Raw genomic sequence first — 23,782 nt, forward strand, 5'->3', positions numbered from 1 at the left:
CCCTATGAGGATAGGAGGATAAATTGCTCTCCCACCCAAATAGCCACCAATGTGGGCAATTGCCAATGTGAGCCAAGATTATAGTGTATTAACTTAAGAATATGTTTGCACGTTAATATACTTAATAGGTTCCCTTATCATTTTGTCTCCTACCCTTATGAGGATAAATTGCTCTCCTACCCTTGTGAGGGTAGGATAAATTGCTGATGACAAATAGCCACCAATGTGGGCAATTGATGATGACAAATAGCAATTGCCAAGGTGGGCCAAGACTATCTCCACACTAGGAACATCTTTGCGGTTAAAGGTCATTATTAGATTAAGAATATGTTTACAAGTTAATATACTTAATAGGTTCCCTTATCATTTTGTCTCCTACCCTTACGAGGAAAAAAATTGCCGATGACAAAGCCAAGATTATATCCACACTGGAACATCTTTGCGGTTAAGGGACTTGAGTGGTCAATACCATTGCGGATTTCAACTTAAGCCATCAACCAATAATCATGGATAAAATGGTTTGAGCTTTAACACCTATTAAAACAGATATTCTGCAAGTATTAATAGGCTGCCTTATCATTTTGTTTCATAATAAATTGCTGATGGCAGTAGCCACCACTGTGGGCCAAGATTTATATTTGGAAAATGCTATAGGAGCATTGGGAAACTAGGAAGTTCAAACCAAACTAGGCAAAGCAATCGGCCAATTGGCTGCCTTATCAATAGGGAACCCCCCACTCCCCACTCTGAGGAGAAAAAACCATGTTTTTACAAACCCACATGCCACACTTGATGACTTCAGGAAAGCTAACCTTATCAAGTAAACTGGAATAACAAGAAGCCTTGGTCAAGTTGTGGGAATGGATACAGTGCCAGCCATGTGAGTCCCAACCTCCCTGCACCACCTCTTAATAATATGACCCACAAAATATCCCAAAAGGATTTCTCACTTAAACGCATTAAACATTTTGTCATGTTCAAAGGCAAGGATTTGATTAGGTTCAATATTCTGCAATCCTCAAACCATAACTCAAGCCCTAACGAGGAAAAGCCCTCTTTGAGGGCTTGCTGGTCAACCCCAAGTGCTCTTGAAAATTTGAGATTTGAGAGCATGCCCAGATGATATTCCGTGAGGGGCTCGTATCAATGAAGACTGTTTTAAAAGAATATTATATCGAGGTCTAATATTGCTTCGTTTACGTAGAGAACTGGGCTCTATGGCAACAAAACTTTCCATAAAGGTTCTGCTTGGATTTGAAATAAGCTCCTGCACAGAGGCAATGTTATATCTCAGATTATCTGTAAATAATTCAGTCCATGTTTTCAGCCATAGGCTGGATAACTGTTGGATGCCAACCACAATCATGTAAGTTTCAGTCACAACCAATATTGTTTCTCCTCCGCAGATCCCACTTCTAACTTCACTCTCGAAATTGACTCCCAGCATAATCATATAAGATAGACACCTTGGAAAATTATGATCATCTTCATCAAATTCCAATTAAAGTTCCAGTTGGGCAATTTACAAAACCATCAAAAACGTAATCAAATCATAAAAAACAAAAAATGCTTCGTTTACATTTAATATGCATAATTCCATGTTTAAAACAAAAAAGGCTTCGTTTACATTTAATATGCATGATTCTATGTTTCATTTCACACCCCTCTCGTTGAAACCTGAGTGAAAGACTGCTGAAGTGAGATCAATATCATGAAATGCTTCAACAAATATTACACATTGTAAAAAAGAGACTGCATGACCAAAGGCACATGCTGGAGCACCATCACAAGTATTCTTCTATGGCCGTATCTACCCTGAACTCCTCCTCATTCACAACATTCGCAAGCTGCGTGTACTTCTTGGAGGAGCCCTTGCACCGCTCAACAGGATATTTGAGACCATTTTTCTTAACTTTTCTCAGTGCTGCTTCACCAAGGTCCACCCCACAGATGTCTGCAAGTCTCACCAAATATAGTAGAACATCTGATAACTCTTCACCAAGATGCTCCTTCTCTGCAGAACTCCAGCCTGGAAGACCTTTTGGAACCTCGCCCTTCCATTGAAATATTTCAGACAGTTCACCCACTTCTCCCACCTGAAACATGAAATCATGCGCAACACTAGAGTTATAGCAAGGAAATGGTTATGTACTTTGACATTAAGAACTACCACAGGATAACAGCTGTTACAATAAGACAGTCCTTCTTGGAATATGTTCATGGAATATAATATACTGAAAAGATTAATAGATAAAAACAAACCAATATAGCAGAGGAAACAATTGAATAACCAAACAAAAAAATACCCTAAGATAACAGAAAATAAATCTACACCTCACTCTACATTGTTGTGAATATATAGTAGGTTTTCCCTGCAAGTCAAAACAGGATTGTCAAAGTATAAGCAGAACTAGCCTCTATATAGCTGTTGGCACAAGTAACTCTTGACAAATTCTTCATAATGAGTTTGTTACTCTGACACACACTGTAGGGGGGATTTTCCAGCTGGAATTGGACGTACATTTTAAAGCCAGATTGTCAAATTAGAGACAGAAATAGCCTCTATATAGCTGTTGGCACAATAGCTCTTGTCAAGTTCTTCATGATGAGTTTGTTATTGTGACACACTGTGTAGGGGAAATTGTCTTAGCTGGAATCGGATGCACATTTTAAACAGCCAGTGTAGACCTCCCGAGCCACGGTGAGAATACAACTACCTGATAAGCATGAGTTTCTTTGAAAATACCCTAGATAAGCATGAGTTAGATTTAAGCCTTGAACTTCAGCAGCTCAAAATTTATATCAAAATCTCAGACAAGGTTGGGAGAAGGGAATTTTTCTCCTTATTAGACTTGAACACAGAAAAACACGATCCATAGATAGAGTAAGCCAACACTCAGGCTTATCCCATTCAATCCTAGGTAGAGATCCAGGAACAGGGGGAAAAGGAACCTTCTACAAACGGTTTTAATAACTTTATACATTCAAACAATCAGAAAAATATCAGGAACAGGGGGGAAAGGAACCTCGCGCAAACGGTACATTCAAATAATCGAAAAACATCATATCTAGAATTTGAATGGTCGCTAGGACAACTTCATACAGAGACTAAAACCTTGTGGACTTACAAGAGCCAAGAGAAGATTGCGGGGACTGTGGAACTGATCCCAATTTCTCTCCCTGGCGAACTCCGCCATTTTCCTCTGCAACTCTTCGATCGTAACGCCACCGCCGCCGGCCACCTCCTTCCTGGAATCCTCATCTGAATTGCCCCCTTCGCCTTTCATTTTCCTGGCTGGAAATCACGCACTAACTACACAAAAGACAATTCGAGACAGCTCACCTGCCCAAAACCAGAACCGGAACCGAAATCTGCACAATAAAACATTCCAGAGTCATTAAGTTGTTACAAGTTCCCAACAGATATTCTCGGATTTAAGATAACTGCATGACCTCGATAAATCTGGAAGGGGCAGAAAATTCCAAAGGGCGGGAACTCTGCATATTCTGTTTGCCTGGGCATGCTATTAAATGGGACAAATCTCATGAGCCTCCTGGCAGCCTGGCTGTATTCCCCAAAACTGAGCTGTCGATTCACTGCAGAAAGATTGCCAAGCGAATCGCAGATCCCGGCGAGCCACGTGGGACATATTCGAGGGCAAGGCCGACGAAGTTGTGGGCTCCGTAAACAATACTGCCAGACGTGCCTTTTATTGCGAAGCACGGCCTTTCAAACTAAATGTATGGGAGGAAGGACCGAATGAATCTTCTCCATTCATAATTTCAGTTTGGTTCGTTGTTTCGAATTAGTTTCAGGTGCTTTCACTTTCACCGACTTTCTTTTCACGCGTGTAAAATTTGAATATTTTGATACCTGTCTTTGGTTGAATTGAATATTTGAAAATTTTTATACCTGTCTTTGGTAGGCTACATGCTGATCGACCATGAGCCAAAATTTTTAGACTGGTAAATGTTCTAGAAGATGCAAAGAAGTTTGTGGGTTCACCAAAAGCCACTTTTTCACAAAGTTGTGGCCAGACAAACCGATATCTATTTTTTTTAGGTTGAAAAGTGATGTAATTCATGATGTAATCATGGACAAAAATTTGATGCAATTGAGAGATGGTAGTTGTGGTGTGTTGTGTCCAAGAATGTAAGTTTTGTTGTGATGTGTAGTATCGTAGTGATAGAAATTTTGTAGCAATATAATGTATAGTATAGATAAAAACAATTGTAGTTGTCTGGTATTGTATGCTAGATTGATTCAAAGTGTTTCGTGATGGGTTATAATGGTTTGAGTATGGTTAATTATATCTGATCATTTTTCACTGTTGTTGATGGGTTATAATGGTTTGAGTGTTGTTGATGGGTTATAATGGTTTGAGTATGGTTAATTATATTTGATCATTTTTAACCGTTGTTGGTCTATGTTTGATAGTGGGGAATTCTTGAACATAGTTTGATTTACATAATTTTTATAATTTTTGTATGAGAAAGTCACTTTAATTTGATCATTTCATAATCATAGTAATGGGAATAAGAAAATGGCCTCTTTTCTTTATATTTTATTTTTACCATAATGAAAATTTTGTATTAAAAGAAATTTCGCCTTTGGAGCATAATATTACATCAAAATAGGGCAAGAACTAAATGGTAGACTAAAACTAAAATAAAATATTTCCACTTCGGAGTACTCTAAAAAAAGCATACTACCTCTAAAGCATACCTATTATATCTAAAGGTGTACACTTTCCAAAAAACACCCAAAATTTTACAAAATCTAACTAACATACTCATTTAAGGGGCAGGGGAAGCATTAGGGGATAGGGCATATTGACTCTTGCCCATTGATCCATAACATTCATATTTCCAAACTAGCCCCTTTGTTGGCCAATTTATCTTCTTCTTGATTATTTTGTTGGAGAACATGAAAAAACTTACAGGGTTGGAATTTGGGAAGGAGAGCTTTGATTTTTTTAAGATAATTTTCTATTTACTATCTTTTGGAAGAGAGTGAACCACCAAATGGTGAAGGATAATCCTAAAGTCGTAAAAAATTATTAGAGCATTTAGATTATGAGCATGAGCTAGAGTTAAGCCCTGAAGAAGCACATATGTCGTTACACAATTGTTTGATCCAAGTCCCAATCCCCAAGGATAAGATGTCTCTATAGGTTCCTCGGGGTGAAAAATAAGCTCCGCTGCACCTGTCACCGCTACATGTTTTTCTTTTTATTAATGAAAAACATAAATACATATACAATAACAATCATAACCTATTATGAGTCCCTGTATAAAATATATGGTTTTATAGATTACAACTTGATGCATGATTTGATACCCATAATTTTCCATGACCCCTAAATTGGATATTTTTAATATTGTCAACACCTATTAACAATATTAATGTCACAACATTATATATCGTAATTGATTCTAAAAATAACCCTTGCTCTTACTCAATTAACACAAAGTAGAAAGGAATCTGATTATATGTATACTCATACATGCTTGTTGATTATGTTGGGTGGCCAGTTTGTTGGTTGTAAATAAGTGCATTAAAGCATGGAAAATATTGAGCATCATACAACCAACATCTTGCAACATCTATAAGATGTGTGGATTGTAGAAGGGATGGATGCAAAAGGTATGCATCTATGAAGTTTGATATTGGGGAGATGTGTTGTTTTTTGGTGAGATACTCCTATAATTTTTTTGGTTGACATTCAAGGAGAAGAAGGGGCAACAACCAATTGTGAGGGGTAATTGTTGCATCATATAGCATGTTTCGTGTGCTCCTATGTCACAGTCTGTAAGTATTTCTACAAGTAATTTTTTAACTACAACAATGGAAGGATCAAGAGCAAGGGAACACAGGGAAATTTATGAAGCATGTGGTGGAACTTTCAAACCTTGTTTCTGCTTTAGATGCATATCTAGTAATGTGGTTTTAAACAATGTGGAGTGATAGGATTGGTTCATAATCAACATTGGCATGCCAAATTAAAAGGATGGGAGGGTTGTGGATATTTAACAATTATCATTCCAAGCAAGGATGTAGATTTTGTTGCCACAATCATCAATGGAAAAGTCAGACAAGGCATGTAACTACCATGGTGTATTATAACAACATGCATGTTGTTACAGCAGACAAATCCCTCTTGCGAACAGGGGCGATCTCCCTAGATCCTTGACAGAAACTAGAAATAACAGACAATTGAACTAACTCTTTCCCTAAGTTGGACTTGTTTGAATTATAAGTATTAAATCCAATGGATGAACCTCTTACCTATTTCACGAAATGCTCGATGAATATCCCTTGTTGTGACTTGATGTAGTTCCTCAATGCTTGATAAGATCTGTAACCATAAACAAGAAAAGGATCAAAATCATATGCGATATAATAATCCAAACAAACTTAACCTAATGATCAAGGAGATTAGGAATTGAATTTGCCTTAATAAACACTTTAAACAATTATAAACCATTCACCATTCCAATAAGACAATTCAATGGGGAAAAGTGTTCATTTGTATTAATTCAAGATAAAGAAGAGCCTTACAACCTTCACCTTGATGCTGTGAGGTTCCTCCCAAATGCCTTCAATCTCCTCCTTAGATGATAAGCTTTCCAATCTCAAACTAGCGGCATAAGTTGATCTTCTTTCAGTTCTGAGCTCCTCAATCCTTCTATCCTCTAGTTGTTTTATAGGCTAAGAGGAAGAAGTTTCAGATCCAAGAGGAGGGTGAGATCCTCTAATTGAGGGATTAGGTTTCCTTGAGGAAATGGATTAAGATGCATCATCTGAGGGTTATAGCTTGAATAGTCATCACCTGTAAGCTTTCAGTTGGGAAATATTCGACCAACTACATTTCTAGAATGTACTTTTTTATTTTTACTTTCTTTATTTCACTTGTGCAGTCTATAGTGGTAGACAGTGCACAGTTTTGTGTTGTTCTCAGAGTTAATTCCAGTGAATGCGCGGGAATATCTAGGAAAATCAGTGCAGGTGATACTTAACAAGGTGAAGCAACTATTTTTCCCAAATTTCCCATCTTCTTCAAGATATTTTTGGTTGTTGGACTTCTAAGGGAGTTCAATCAAACATGTTCACGGATGGTAAAAAGACCCATAAACTGATCAAGTGTCATGGTGACAAATTGATGTGTAACAGATTGCCCCCTAAAGTGCGAAGTCTGTGAAATAAGTTTTAAAAGATTGAAGCACTTTATCATACCAAGGATTAGATCAGAGACAATGGTTGGAAACCTGCAGGGAACATTCAAGGATTACAATGCAAATGTATATAAATAATCATCGCTGAGGTAGGCATTCCCATACTCAGAGTAAAGCTAACTCAATGAATAAGTACGGAAAAACCAAAAATCATATAGATAGTAGACATAGTATGGGCGCAACCATCTGTCATGAATTTGTCTACATAATCATGAATATAAATATCCTCGCAACCTGGATTGATGAAACTAGATCCAGGGTCTTGATCTTCATCTCCTGATCCATAGTACGAATCTAACCATGCAAGTGAATGTTTCAAAGTCAAACATGGCATAAACTACTTAATTACCGGCCAATGATGTGGATCATTAACAAGTGCGAGAGAAACCACCAATAATCACAATGGTCCTCAAGGTACTTCCAGTACAATCTATGAAATGCGAATAAGTGATCTGAAGTCGAACATTCATAGAATCATTCGATCGAAGACCAAGGATGAGAACCTATTGTCGAAGGCGAGAAACCTACCATTAAGGCATGCAGGCCTCAAGGTACTTAAGGTTTCTAGATCAACTTCCTAGATAATGAGCTGAAGTCGATAGGAAGTGACTTGTCGCAGGAAAGCCTACGACACGAAACATTTTAGTTTTTGAAAATAGTTTGCAAGGACTGCCTCAGGAGATGGCCGATGCGATTGAAGGCTAAAATTTGCAAAGGAACTTGAACTAAGGGTGAACTTCTATTGAACACATAATGACACGACAATTGACTTGGCATCATTTGACTTAACGATAACACCCAAAACCATGAAGACTTTCAATGAGGTTTGATTAACTGTAAGACAAATGGATTTCCCAACCCAGATAAGAAATGTCACGAAGTGTCGTGTTCAAGAGTGACATGTTGCCTTTATGATAAAATGTAAAATGGACACCTTTTTCCCAATCCCCCCCACCATTATTGTTAAGTACCTCGTTATGTTTTTACAAGCTTGAGGAGGATAATATATGCTTGTACTGTAAGCTCATCCTTCGGATGAGTCCATCAAAGTATTTTTAACAAACCCTAAGAAGAATGGTTCGGTCTTGTTATGCTTAATGAGTCCTATACTATTTAGTTTTTACGAGTCTAGTAAAGGAGTAACTCAATGTCATTTTCTTTTAAGAGTTTGAAAAAGACACAAAAAGGAAACTCATTCAATTCTTTTAATGTAAAATTTTAACGAGCCCAGAGAAAGTAAAGCTCGATGTTTTTCAATTTTAGGGAGTCAGAAGAAAAACATAAGTAAACTCCATCAGGTTCTTTTTCGTGAGTTTAGTCCTGCAGGTCCGAAAAAAGGATAAAATAATACAAGAGAGAACTCTATTGACCATGTTTGATCAACGTATACATTTTTCGTAAATAATCCTAACTTAGTATGTAAAAGGGGTAAACTTATACTGAGTGGACAATTGTTCATTTACTTTTACGAGTTCGAACAAACAAGTACTCAACAATCTTTTCATTTTTTAAGAGTTTGAAAAGGGCTTAAAAGAGGACTCTATGATTTTCGCTTTTCGTAATTTTTTAAGAGCATGAAAAGTGATAAAAGTCTATTAATAGTCAAAATGATTTATTCTCACTCTGTAACCTATTCTGCACATTTAAACTCAATAAATTATTATAACTGCTCAAAAATATAAAATTTTCCCTCCTAAAAGGTCTTAATCATAAAAATAATATTTATTTTTAGCTCAAAAACCCTATAAAAGTGGAAAAAGTAAATTATTTCTCACCATTTGCATTTTTACCATTTGAGAGCAGAAAAAAGGAGCTTTTTACCACCAGACTTTCGGGATTGATTCCGAGCTAACCGGTGGACGAAATCACAAACCGCTTCCTCCAGGTAGAATATCTCTTCCTAATTAACCTTTTCATCCATTTAAATTTCAGTTTTAAGCTTTCAATCAATTTTTTGGGGTAAAATTTTGTCGAAAATTCCACCCTCGGCCCTACGTTGATATTCTTTTATTTGGCCCATGTAGGTTGGTAAATTCTTAAACGCAAAAAATCACGGCCTGCACAGATATCCTCCTGAAAATCCACACAGTTTCGCTCATTTTGTAAAACAATGGCATCATGAGCGCTGAGGGTTTTAAAAATAAAAGATTTGAACCCCAAAAATTATGAGATTGACTTTAAAAAAGATTCTAAACTCTTTTAAATGGTCATTTCAGGTTTATTGATTACTCAAAATGGAATGGAGGGAAAGAGAACATGAAGCCAATGATTTGGCAGCTTTGGCAGATCCAGCTACCATGCAGGCTCTGAGAACTTGTGGCCTCCTGAAATATTGGCTCATACCTGGGATGAAAGCTCAGGTAGATTTGATGACATGGCTGGTAAGGACCTGGAATGTCCAGGAACAGTGTTTTGTGATTGGAGATCATCACGTTACCATTGACATCGATGACATTTATTTCTTGACTAGGCTTTCTCGTCGGGGAGTCGATATTTCATTATTTGGACAGAGGATAGGAGGAGATACTACAGATGGGTATCTACAACGTTTTTGTGGGGGTGCACCACCCAAGGATGGCAAGATTGATATTCAGACCATTAGACTCTTGCCCCTGAGGACCATTACTTTCACTGTTAGCAAGTTGTGTGGCAGCGCTGCCCTTCATTTGGCCACACAGGCATAGATGCAGACTGTCATGGAATGCTGGGAATCCACGATGTTCAATTGGTGCGAGGCAGTGGTTATAAACATGAAGGGACAACTGACTAGATGCAAGAATGGGAAACTGAAGAACTTCGGTTATGGCGCCATTCTTATTGCTTTCGCCTTAGAGAGGATTCCACTTCTCCAGCCACAACAGATCTTAGCAGATGAGGGAGGTCCCAAGGATCCACATATGCTGAGATGGGTTGCACTTATGGCACGTCATGGAGGCGATGGACCGATGGTGAGGTATACTCCTGATTTTTTTGATTGGTTGGGCCAACAAATCATTTCGATCGAGGACTTCCCATATGCAGGGATGGATTACAGAGGTGACCTTGATATCCCACTTCCAGCCGGAGCTCAGTGGGGTGACCTGGGTGAGAATTTCTCATTTCGACATGTTTTCAATTTTTATTTTTTTATGTATTTTTGTCTTCAAAGGCTAATTATCTGAAATGCATGTGCAGATGTGGGCCTAAACCAACCAACAAGGCTGAGGCATTTTGACAGACGAGGTGAGGAGCCTATAGCAGTTGTGGCAGCTAACCCAGATGCAGTAGAGACTTTGACAGAGCTGGAACACAACCTAGAGAGGTTGACTTTGGATATCCCAGAGACTGGGATGGATGACATCCCTCTCTGATATCAGAGACATGTGGTTGGGGTTCCAGGGCCACTTAGGCAATTACTACGTCGAGTTGCCCGTGCTATAGTTTGTTATCATGAGCATCATCATGCTTAGCTGTTCTAGTTTCTAAGACCACATTTTGATTTTTGGTGCCAGCTTATTTGGAAAATAAAGGCCACGAGGCCTTATGTCCTCGGATGACATATTTTTGTAGACACACTTCTATACAAACTCACTACTTTTACTTTTAGTTTATCTTGATCAATATGTGGATGAATATTGCTTTATTTTACAAATGTCGCAAATGTCTATTTAACACATGGTTATTTAATGCATCTATTAATGTGTTTAAATTTCTTGGAATGTGTTGATATTCAATATAATCAAATTGCCTTTCCAAGAGACGGGCCGTAAAAACATTCTTAGCATTGAAGGACTTCTTACTGTATAGACATTGTTTAAATGTAATACTACGAGCTATGAATCTAACCTAATGATCAAACATCGAATACCAAATGTGATGGCATCAGATAATAGCTCAATGACTATGCTTATATTCTGCTATATTGTTCGTTGTTTGACCAAGGCATATTCCATGAATAGAGACTAGCTCATCACTGGGTGAATAGATAACCCAGGCTGCGGAAGATAAATTCCGAGTACTACGACTAGTGCCATCAACAAAGCCAATGTAAGTTTGAGGGAACATCGACATCTGCAAATCAAGTGCAAAACAAGATAAGCAGGAGTAGTAGGAAATGTAAAAAATATTAACTATCGCACACACCTAAAAACGGTAAATAATGTACAAATCTCCACGAAATTTTTATGCATAATATTTCTTTAGGTAAAGACCATTTCTGGGCTTTCCTAAAGGAATACCATCATAATCAACCAGCTCATAGGCTCCTTTAGCTAATACATGTTTTATGATGTAAGGGCCATGCCACATGGGCTCGAATTTTCCTGCACCTAACTTGTCATGAGCTTGATCATAAACCAAGACTAGGTCACCTTCTGTATATGAACGAGGATTCACATTTTGATCAAATTGAGCTTTGACTCATTTTTTATGAGCCTCGCTAGCTAGTGCAGCATCATGATGAGTTTCATCTAAACATGCTAAATGTACAAAATTCTCTTCGTCTACAGAGGTAGCGGGTAGTAATTCGATGGCTAGTTTCAGAGATGGGATTTCACATTCAATTGGCAATACTGCTTCCAAGCCATAAACAAGTTGGTAAAACCTGTCGATGTTTTTGTAGTAGTACAGTAATCCCACAATGATGAAAAAATATGGTATGCCAGTTTCCTTTATGAATACCAAATATCAATATAATCATATTTGTTAAAACCTTATTAACAACTTTGACTTGACCATTAGCTTGTGGATAATAAGGAGTAGAGCTATCATGGCACAGGGCAAGTTGTGTTGATAGTTCAGTCATCATAAAGTTATGAAAATGGCTACAATGGTTCATAACAATAGTTTGTGGGACACCAAACTGAGCAATCACATGATTGAAAATGAAAATTGTTGCAGTTTTGTGATTGTCTTTATATGTAGGCATCGCTTCAGCCCATTTCGTAAAGTAATCGACTGCAAGGATAATATACCCATGGCCCCCGACCGAGTGAGGGTTACATGTGACAAAATATATGCCCCATTTTGCAAAAGGACCAACAACTATGATAGGGTGAAGAGGAGTTGGAGGTGCTCGCATTTTGCGATTGTAGACTTGGCAATTATGGCATTTTTGGACTGCAATAATGCAATCTTTAAACATTGAAGGCCAAAAATAACCAACACGTAATATATTTTGGGTAGTAGCATACCCAGACATATGATTTCCATTCTGGAGCATGTGGGAGGTCATGGGGGGGCGACAACCCCTCTTGTTCATTGCGCCGAGTGCAGCAGGGGGGGTGACAGTCCCCCCTATAGGGGGGTTTGAGGGGGGTGGTAGCCCCCCTTTACAGGGTTCGTGGCAACGCCCTAGGGAATTTTTTTTGGAACCTATATTAGGTGGGCAAACCTACCTATGGTTTTTTATGCATGGTTTTAGGCATGATGGTTTCCTGTCCATGGTATTTTGTAGATCTGGTCAAGGGAACAACAATTATGTTCTAATCCAGGGTTTATGGATGCTTCGGCATGTATATTTATGTATTGTAACATTGAAAGGAATATAATGAAAAATCAATCTGGTAGTCCCGGTTTTGGGATCCAAGGGAAAATCTCTTGTGTATATTTGTTTTATGTTTTATGCTCTCACCATTGTTTATTTTCTGTTTTTAGAATCCGTATGTAGGTAACTTCTGTACGGGGTTAAAACCTACAATATGGTTGTTTATGGCTAAGGAAATTGGCAAAGGCAACTAAGGCATTAAAGAGGCAAAAAGGTATTTTGTCACAATTATTTATGAAAATAATGGAAATTAGGATAAAAGGAAGGTGGAAGGTCACAGGTTTCATGTGAGGAGGAAATTGAAGGTAAATAATGGAAAATGAATAAAATAGAGGCCTCATTAATAAAAAGGCTTATGAGGATCAGTGGGCAAGACTTGATTAGTTTAGTTTTGGATCTCTCTCATTATTCTCTCTCTCTCTCTCTCATACTCTTAGACACTTAGAGTTTTCTTGGAGCACTTTGGCATTGGATCAAGAAAGGCAAAGAAGGTAAGAGTAAGCAAAGATCAAGCAGGGAAAGGCAGGATCAAGCAACTACAACATGCTTCATTGCAGGTATCGACTTGCATGTGTATTTTCCTTGCTAGATTTGGCATGCATGGGATTGCATGTGTTTCTTTTCTACCATGGCATGGGTTTTGCTAGGTGTGACAATATTTTCAGCCTAGCCTTTCCATTTCCTGATAGCTTTGATGAGATGGGTTCTCTCATTCGGTTTATGTGGGATGACCAGATTGGATTCGAAACTGAGTAGGGTGGATCTCCAAATTGACAAACACATGGTGTAGTGGTCCCTGAACTGGACTGAGGATGCACGAAGCCACTGGCCTAGTAACCCATGAACCAGATTGTGGGTTGTTGTAAAGCCAGATTATGTGCCTCGGTGGGCCTAGGAATCCTTGGTGGTGAATGGCGAGATATAAGGTAAATCCAAGAGGTGGATTTTCTCTCCTTTTGGCCTAGTGATTCCGAGATGGAATGCACGGTAAATCCTGGAGAGTATGTCTCAGTGTAGGGCCTAGTGATTCTTGGATCGGACTGCGGATGCATGGTAAAGCCTGAGAGACTAGGAGGCACTCAAATTCCTCACGGTGTAGGCAGAGAACTCCGATGGCATCCACATTGATTGGTGTTTTTGATGTGTTCTATAAGTCCCACATTCATGCTTGGAATATGGCATGAGGGTGATTGGCTAAAGAGAGACTTGGCTCAGCCAATCTATGGTTGGATGGAATGTGGTAGTCCAACATCGGTTGATTCATTGCATTGATTGATGAGAAATTCATTCCATTGATTTTCATGTGTAAATTTACTGGTGTATATATGGATTTTGATGGTTGATATGTTTATTGTATTTTTGTTCCTATTATGCTGGTTATATGCACATTTTATGACAACAACTATGTATGGATCTCAACATGTTTTTACTTGTATATAAATGGATAAGATGTCTATGACCTAAAAGATGAATATGCGGAAAATTACATGAAGGAACAATGGTACATAGCGATTCTCAAATAAGTATGAGATCCCTACACTTAATTATGTTGTTTACACCTGTAGGTTACATGTCGATGATATGTTTTGTTATCACTCAGATTTTCCTTGAAGTTGTTGGGAAGAGGAAAGGGGTCTGAGGTAACCACAAACCAACTTTTAGGTACAGAATCTAGCCAATCTATACCCAGAGAGGGCTCTCTCTTTATGATTTAGCTTGGTTTTGAAAGATAGTAGGCTAGTTGTGAAGTTTAGGAGTATTGTTTGAATTTGGGTGGTGAGATTCAATAGCAGAGGGGTAGGACTGAGTAGTTTAGGCCATTGGGCTAATGGAGTCAAAGAAGATGGCTTAACTAGATTTGGTTTCTGTTGTGGCCACCAACAACCCCCCTCCTTCTTTAAGTATTAGCAATAACACTAAAGAAGTGGGGACCCTTAGTAAAAAATTCAAAAAAAATTATAATTTATTTATTTATTTATTATTATTATTATTATTATTATTTTTTTTTTTTTTTGTATTATACTCCTTAAAATATATCGCACGGAAAAGAGTAAAACATTTCTTTATGAGCACAATAAAAAACTGCGAAGAAGCGATGCGAAATTCATCGCATCGCATACATTAAGAAGCGCCCATAAATGAAACAAATCTCCGATGGCCAATATGCGACATCGCATATCGCAACATCGCATAAACAACACACAATAACTTAACAAATTGCAATGATCTGCGATCTTGCGATAAGCGCGATCTGCGATCTTGCGATAAGCGCGATGTTGTGATTCTGTGATAAACTGATCAGGAAACTCTACAATGACACATCTTGATAATGTGATCCGCAATGCTGCGATGCGAGTCGCAGAAATCACCCATCGCAAATTTTCCTCGGCTCAGCATTCAAGAAAAGCTGTCCCTAAACCAAAAAAATCGGGCGCACGCCTTAAAAGAAATTAATGAATGTACGCCAAAGTATTCATGAAGGACAATTTTGTGTTTTTCGAAGAGTTAGTTCACTATGGGTGTCATGATTTTATACATTTGTAGAGCTTAGAGCTTTCGTGTCAAAATTTATTATCATTACTCTTTTCCTTTGCGTGAACTGTAGGAATAAAAAACAGGAAACAACATGAAGCAATGTGCAGGAAATATCTAAGGAAAAAGGGAAAGCGTCAATGCTCGGAGAACAGAGAAGAGATGTCCTCATAAACAGATACCGCATGCAACAGAAACGCAGATTTCAGAGTATTACTGAACAGATGCTGATATCAATAGGCAATTCGACACTCAAGGTCAAAATCTCACAAAAGCAACATGTTTACAAAATTCTGAAAGCTTATGCCCAGTAAAGGGAAAAGCGCTAAAGGCGGAAAACGCACCAGAAAGGCCCGGATCAAAGAATGGAGGCAGTTTTCGATGCGCGATTAGCGCTAGGCGCTAATCGCGCATCGCTAAGAAAATTGTTCAGAAAGCAAAGTCCCTAATTTGCTTAGTCATCCACGAGTCCAGAAACCAAGATAGCAAAAGCAGAAGCAATTTGAGAGAAATTTGGGTTGTTACCAAGTATATACACAGTAAATTCGCCCAGCCAGAGGATGATTCCCAAAAATATCTTCTAGTTTACTAGAAAGTGGTGCCAGCGCTTGCCATTTCTATTTGCGTAGCTCAAGCAAAAGCAGAAAACAACCAGCCGACTCTTCCCAGGCAAATGTTGCATGCTCGCAACATTAAGGAGCAAATGCAGAAATAGTTAGGAATTAGATTCAATTTTTAGAAATAAGTTTGTTTAGGTAAAGGGCGGTCATTTAAACCGTATCCTAAATTTATGTAATTAAGTTATTTAGTTAGCAGTATTTAAACCCTTCTCATGCATTTAGAGAAGGGTCCAGAAATTTGTCAAAAACTTGTCCTCAGAACATGCACTTCTGCACCCTCAGAGGAGGTTTTGATGAATGAATGGATCAAGGTTTATTAATGTTTGCATTTGATATCTACTACTGATGTTGCACTTCTGTACTCTTGGTAGATATTAGAACAAGTAGAGATAAATCATTGTTGCTTGAAGCTTATGAGTAGGACCAGTGATAAATGGTACTTTTATCTCTTGGCCATTTCTGCTTATATTCTTAAACTGATATACAGTTTTTAGTTGTTTATATGTTATTCATGAATGTTTGAGTTACCATTTGGCACTTTTGTACAGTGGAGCTATTTATTTATGTTTGATATATGAATAACTTATTATGTGATATGTTGTTCACAACTGTTTTACCTAACTTTTTATGCAAAGTGGTTCATCTTCATTGATTTCCATTCTTATGATAGCTCAATGATCTTTATTACCAGTTATTATTTGAAATCTCTTTAGATCGCATAATAGAAGAAATACATCCCGGGTTAGCATAGATTAGATGTGATGTTTTCATTAGATTACAATAGCATAGAATTATATTAAAGTAGCTTAGATTAGAACTCTTAGATCAACATCATCCAACTCTGCACACACACACACCCTTAGATTGGGAAACTGGTCCCATTATCCCCAGTCGGACCCGCTATACCAAACGGATAAGGAGCTGCCAACCAAGGTCCGGACCGGGCGGGTATCCCCCTTATTGTCGACTCGATTTTCGGGGCTTCAACATATTTGGCGCTAGAAGGAGGGCCTAAACTATGAATGGCACTTAAATCAAAATCTAAATACCATTCTGAGAGTAAAACGCCCTCATCATCTCCCCCGACTTCTCCAGTATATTTAAATCTAGAGTCAGAAGTCGCTCGAGTATCAATCGCTGCTACACGCCCTGATAGTTCAGACCAATCTACCATTAAACCTCCTGGAGTTGAATCTCTGATTCACAAACTTCAGGGATTTTCCATTTCTCCTCAGAGGTCTGATAAATCTCAAAGCAGTGTGACTTCGCAGTACAATCCTGCTCATCCCCTAACCAGGTTAAAGAGTGAAAAATTTGGCATCCAACCAACTAAGTTGCCTCTTCCCACCAGGAAAAGAGCGAGGAAATCACCACAAGAGTCTGACAGTGAGACTCTTTCATCTACATCGCCCATTTCAACTACCTCACCGCGAAGTCAACCACCCACACCTCCATTCCAAACCATCATCCATCCGTCTACCGGGACTTCCACAACCCCTCTTCAATCATCTACGATCATAGTATCCTCATCTTCCCAGCCACAGAGATCATCTTCTGCACTTTTCTCTACTAGCAGCTCAACAATGGCCCAGTCTCCATGGAAAAGCCCTGGGGCAGTTTTAATGCCCGCGCCCTTGAGTCAAATACCGGCCCATCCTGAGAAATGGCTGCCCAAATTCAATCCAGAAGCAGGCATGCTAGCGGAAGAGCACATAAAAAATTTCATGCTTTTTATCAATCTCAATGGAGTTACTAACGAAGATGTTGTTGTTCGGCTTTTTCCCTATACACTGCAAGGGACAGCAGGGTCATGGTATTTTTCATTACCCTCCGGGTCTATCACAAGTTGGGATATCTTCCACAATCAATTCCTTATCAAGTTTGGTGATGACAGATCAACGACAACATTAATCAATGACCTATCCAATCTTAAGGCCCAAGCTAAAGAACCTATCAAAGATTTCGATTTACAGTTCAATAAAATTCTCAACAAAATTCCCACTGCTTCCCAACCCAGCGAAGAAGTACGATGTGAATGGTATATTACTTCTTTACCATCAAACATAGCAATCTTCGTGGATAGAGCAAATAAAACAACCTTAGTTGAAAACATGACAGAGGCGATAACAGTAGAGAAATGCATATAGCCCTGGAAAAGAGATCCGCGATAGAGGAACGCAAGTCTAAAAAAGTCACTTTCAAGGAAGACTCCAAGAAGAAACAAACAAAAGACCCTTTCGATTTGGAAGGATTGCAGAAAGTATTAAAGACCATGTCTAATGAGATGATTGACATAAAAAAACAAGTAGCAGAAACTTCTTTAAAAAAGCCCTACAGAACTTTTAAAAGAGTCCTTCAACGGATGCAAGACCACCCAATGCCATCTCCAATGCTGAAATTGAGGAAGAGGAAGAAGAAGAAAATGCCACTGAAGGGCAGATCGATGACGAAGAAGTTGTGGAATTACAAGGAATGTGGGATTTCATCCTCCCACAAGAAGAAGATCAAGAAGTATTTCCGGTTAGCACACGAAGCAAAAATCAGCTTGATCCTCCCCAAACTACCCCTAAGCAGAAGAGCGCAAGCCCTACAACAAAAGCTAAAGTCGCAACAAAGAAGACAACCACTAAAGCGACTCGATCTAGCCCAGTCCAAGCAAATCAAATAACTCCATCAAAAACACTGATAGTGTCGGATGAAATGGAATACAATATTATTGATGACATGAAAAAGACTAGGGCTAATATTTCCCTTTATGAATTGAGCAAATTGAAGCATCAACAAAAGATAATGATGAAAGAATTACACGCCGTGCCTAGTGTACCTTTGCCTACCGCTGTACTCTCTCAAGCTTCCCACAACATGGGAAGACCTCCAACTAACGCGATCAATAAGATTGATCCAAATGATATCGCCTTGATTGGAGGAAGATCAAGATCTCACACTCCCCCGTTTCTTCTCACTTATGAAATTTCCAATAAAAATGTGCACAATTATTTGGTAGTTTCCGGTGCTTCATCGAATATTTTACCCAGATCAATATGTGCTAAGTTAAATGTTCAACCACAAAAATCCGCAGTACGCATAGTTCAGCTTGATCGATCTCAAGTCGAAGTGATTGGTGAAATTAATCAAGTAACCATAAGATTGTCATCTAACCCGAAGGTATGTCAGGTTATTGACATTCTAGTGGTTGATATCCCATAATTATATGGCTTAATTCTTAGCAGGGATTGGTCCGAGAAACTCCATGGATACTTTGCAACCGACTGGTCGCACATGTGGTTACCCTACAATGGTAAACTGAATCAAATAAAGGTTGAACGAGAGTTACACCAGAAGTACATAGTAACGGAATTAGAGGGAGAAAATGAAGCGGTATCGTATAACAACAGTATCATAAGCAATTACTCGGTAGATTCTTTTCTCGGTAATTTCAATGCTCACCCATCACCTTACTTAGAAAATTCAGTTTTGTCCCAAGTCGAAATTTTTTCCCAAACTGATAGTTCAAAGTGTGTTAATTTTGTAGATGAACCTGTAAATACATCTTTGTTTTGAAAATTATATTTCGATGGCTCTAAATCTAACGAAGGAGCAGGAGCAGGATGCGTTCTGATTAGTCCAGAAGGAAACAAGACTATGCTTACGTGCAGACTCGAATTCAATTGCACAAACAATACAACAGAATATGAGGCCTTGGTGCAAGGTCTATACAAAGCAATCGGGTTAAACATCAAGTATCTTCAAGTCTTCGGAGACTCTAAGATTATCGTCAAACAGGTACGTAACACTATACATTGCCTATCAGGTCATTTAAAACACTATCAATCTTTAGTACAAGATCTGACTGAGCATTTCATAGCATTTAATATCTCTTCAATCCCGAGACTCCAAAACGTAAGCACAGACCTTTTGGCTAACGTAGCCTCTAGGCTTATTCCCTCCGAAGATTTTAGTCCAGATAGATTCTCAATAGAATTAATCTTTAGACTGTCCATCCCTGACAACATTACAAATTGGAGAGTATTCAATGACGATCCTGATATTGTAAATTTCCTCACTTCTGAAGGATCCTACTCCAATCAGATAATTGACAAAGACCATCACGATCGACAAATACAACAAAATAGCACTGATAATGCTATACCTAAATCGGTGGTTAAGTTAGAAGACTTATACGATTTGAAAAATCGGTTTAAAAGGTCTACCAATTCAAAGCTCTACAGTTCAACTCTGAACTACGAATTAGTAAACCTAGGAACCGATGATAAACCACAAAATGTTAATCTAGGCATCGGCCTAGTCCCTGAAGAAAAACTAGCATATATTCGTCTTTTGAGACAATATAAAAATGTTTTTGCCTGGAATTACGATGCGCTGAAGACGTACGATACTTCTATCATTCAGCATACTATTCCTATGATTGACAACGAAAAACCTGTCCAACAGAAACTGAGAAAGATCCACCCCAATTTAGAAAATCAGATAAAAACTGAGCTAAATAAGTTATTAAGAGCCAGAATAATTTTCCCCGTCAGACATTCCAAATGGGTCTCCAATATGGTACCCGTTAGAAAGAAAAACGGAGATATTAGAATCTGTATCGATTTTTAGAATCTTAACAAAGCCTGTCAAAAAGACAATTTTCCTCTTCCACCTATGGAACAGATATTACAGGCAGTAGCAGTCTCAGAACTGATGTCTTTCTTGGACGGATTTTCAGGATATAATCAAGTGCTAGGTCATCCCGATGATTAGTTGAAAACCACATTCAGAACTAAATGGGGCACATATGCATATCGGAAGATGCCATTCGGTTTGATTAATGCCGGCGCTACATTTCAAAGAGCCATGGACATCGCATTTAAGGGTTTAGTCAATAAATCTGTAGTATTTTATTTGGATGATATAACAGTGTACTCCAAGAAGCGAAGCGACCATCTCAAAGATTTAAAACAAAATTTTCAACGATGTTTAAGGTATGGGATTTCACTTAACCCAAAGAAATATTTTTTCGCATTAAGTGAAGGAAAACTTCTAGGATTCATAGTGTCAAAATCCGGTATTCAGATTGATCCTGACAGAATCAAAGAAATCTCTAAAATATCTCTACCTCATAATAAAAAAGCCATGCAATCTTTCCTTGGTCAAATCAATTTTGTAAAGAGATTTGTCCCAGATTTTTCACGAATTGTGTCTCCTTTGCAAACCATGATTAAAAAGAATTCAAATTTCAAATGGGGTCAAGATGAACATGAAGCATTCAACCTGATCAAAGAAGCTATTATTAATGCTCCATCTTTAGCAACCCCGAATTTTTCAAAATCTTTTGTTTTATACACATTTGCCTCAGAGAAATCATATGTTGCAATTCTAACTCAAGCAAATCAAGGAAAAACAGAAGCTCCAATTGCGTTTTTTAGCTCAAATTTACAAGGTGCTGAACTCAATTATTCAGACGTGGAAAAACAGGCCTATGCTGTTTTCAAAGCGGTCAAATATTTCAGACCTTTCTTACTTAAAACCCATACTAAGATCATAGTACCGTTTCCAGCGGTAAGAAATCTTCTAATACAAAAGGATATGGGTGAGAAAAGAGCAAATTGGATCACTGCTTTACAAGATAACGACCTTGAAATCAAACCACCAAACATTGTAAGAGGTCAAGGCTTCTGCAAAATGTTGGCTGGAGCATCGCAAATCTCTGAAATTTCATCCGAAGAGATACAAATGTATGAGGTAAGCCTAAACGATGCAGAATCATTGTATGCTGATATCATTTATTATCTTAAGAACGGGTATGCTCCATCACACCTGGATCACACTAAGAAAAGAGCTCTGAGATTGAAAGCTAAACAATATCAGCTCATAAATGATATTCTTTTTAGAAAGAATTATGATTCTGTTCTTCTTAGATGTCTTGAAAAAACTGAAGCTGAAAAAGTTTTGCAGGAACTCCATGATGGACCAGCAGGCAGATACTATGTTGGAGATGCTACTGCACATAAAATTTTACGTGCAGGATATCACTGGCCTACGCTGTTCAAAGATTCACACAGTTACGTGAGGAAATGTCAAGTCTGCCAAACTACTGCTGGAAGACAAAAGAAGCCGTCCCTGCCACTACAACCGGTAAACATTGAGCAACCATTCAGTCAGTGGGGCTTGGACATAATAGGTGAGATCGTTCCTCACTCTTCTAAGCAACATAGATACATCCTCACAGCAACAGATTATTTTACTGAATGGGTAGAAGCAGTTCCTCTCAAGACGGCTAATTCTGAAAATATTATCGAATTCATAGATCAATTTATAATCACTAGGTTTGGGTTGCCAACGGCTTTAATGTTTGATAATGCATCATACTTTTCTGGAAATGCAATGACTGAGTTTGCACTTAAAAGAGGGTTCAAACTAAAATATTCGGCCAATTACTATCCGCAAGGTAATGGGTTAGCTGAGTCAACAAATAAAAACCTAATCAGGATTATTAAAAGAACAGTTGACGAGAACCAAAAGAATTGGCATAAAGCTTTGGTAAATGCTTTATGGGCAGATAGAATAACGGAAAAAGCTTCAATCGACACTTCCCCCTTTAATTTAGTTTATGGGAAAGAAGTGGTTCTTCCAACTCACTTAGTCATTCCCTCTTTGTCTTTAATACAATACATTGATGAAGTACCTACTTCCTCCATACAACTAAGACAAATGGAAATAATTAAATTAGAAGAGAAACGAGAACAAGCTAAGAAATCCCATGGTCATCATCAAGCGCTAATAAAATCCTCTTTTGATTCAAACATAATGACCATAAATTTTTTTCAGATGGGAGATTTAGTTTTAAAATGGGATAAGGCTCACGAAGAAAAGGGCAAACATACAAAATTTCAAAAGATGTGGCTTGGTCCTTTTCAGATTGTTGAAGTCATAGGTCCATCAACGCTTGTCTTACAGAATCTAGCAGGTAGAAGGGATTCTTTGCCTGTTAATGGTCAAATCCTTAAAATATATTTTCCATAGAATATTATTCTTCTATTTTGTAGAATAGTTTTGTTTTTTCTTTTCTTTTTCATAATAAAACCAGTTGTAAATGGTTACTACCGGTATTCATGAAAAGACACCAATTCTCTTTCAGATTTTGAGCTTTTTGCTTGTATAAATAGAATTTTTTTTGAAAATCTGACCTTTATTATTGACAGATACAGTTAAAAACTTTAGCCTAGATATGATACTAGTTTCAACTTCAAAAAATTTGATGAAAGCAACCTTTAGCGAAGGAATTGTTTTATATCAGCACAATGAAAGGTATCAATAACAAAATAAAGGTTCTCTGTAAAACAGCTGTTTTCAAACTCTATTATTGTCGTCCAGAGCTTTCTTAAGGAAAACAATGATTTCCTCCATGTTAAAGAAAATCATAGCATTCAGAGGGGCAATCCAAGAAACATTATATCTCAAAGAATAAGAGGTCTCATCACGAGCCGGCTTATCATGATCACAGATATTATAACTTTGTTGACTTTGCCAAACACTGTCCATCAAAACAGGGCAATGACTTAAGATTGTTGAAATCAAAAGACAAGGGGTCTCATCACGAGCCAGCTTGTTCAGCAAAAGTGTAAATCAAGTGAATGACTGTGTCATAATTTGGCTACCAAACCAAGACATTGTTCTTTAAGAATAAAAGAGGAAAAAGTGTCAATATGGATTTTTCTTTGAAGGTTGTAGATAACCTTAAACATGATAAAGGATCATTGCTGGGTAACAGGTAACCCTGTAGAGGCTATGGACGCCTGCTGGCAGCAGAGGCTCTACCTACGACAAACGAGCATATTTTAAAGCTAGCACACAGAGAAGACTTTATTTT

At 38.0% G+C, this 23,782-nt stretch overlaps 1 protein-coding gene across 1 annotated transcript; it reads right to left on the reverse strand.

Moving 5' to 3' along the window:
* Positions 1-1,550: 1,550 nt before the first annotated feature.
* LOC149217650 (uncharacterized) lies at positions 1,551-3,746 on the reverse strand. Its single transcript, XM_089393019.1, has 3 exons — positions 3,454-3,746; positions 3,129-3,372; positions 1,551-2,096 (listed from the first exon to the last, which is right to left on the reverse strand). The coding sequence occupies exons 2-3, from the start codon at positions 3,285-3,287 to the stop codon at positions 1,785-1,787; spliced, it is 471 nt and encodes a 156-aa protein (XP_089249145.1). The 5' UTR covers positions 3,288-3,372; positions 3,454-3,746; the 3' UTR covers positions 1,551-1,784.
* Between the last annotated feature and the right edge of the window lie 20,036 nt (positions 3,747-23,782).

This window comes from Pinus tabuliformis, chromosome 1_1, assembly GCF_031772625.1.
Source record: "Pinus tabuliformis cultivar Carrire ecotype Pingquan chromosome 1_1, CPIR1, whole genome shotgun sequence".
NCBI lineage: Eukaryota > Viridiplantae > Streptophyta > Pinopsida > Pinales > Pinaceae > Pinus > Pinus tabuliformis.

Excerpts from the sequence above, each read along its gene's own strand:
- LOC149217650 (XM_089393019.1), bottom strand. The coding sequence starts at position 3,287 with ATGAAAGGCGAAGGGGGCAATTCAGATGAGGATTCCAGGAAGGAGGTG. Across the intron at positions 2,097-3,128 it reads GCAATCTTCTCTTGGCTCTT|GTGGGAGAAGTGGGTGAACT; the intron begins GTAAGTCCACAA and ends TTCATGTTTCAG.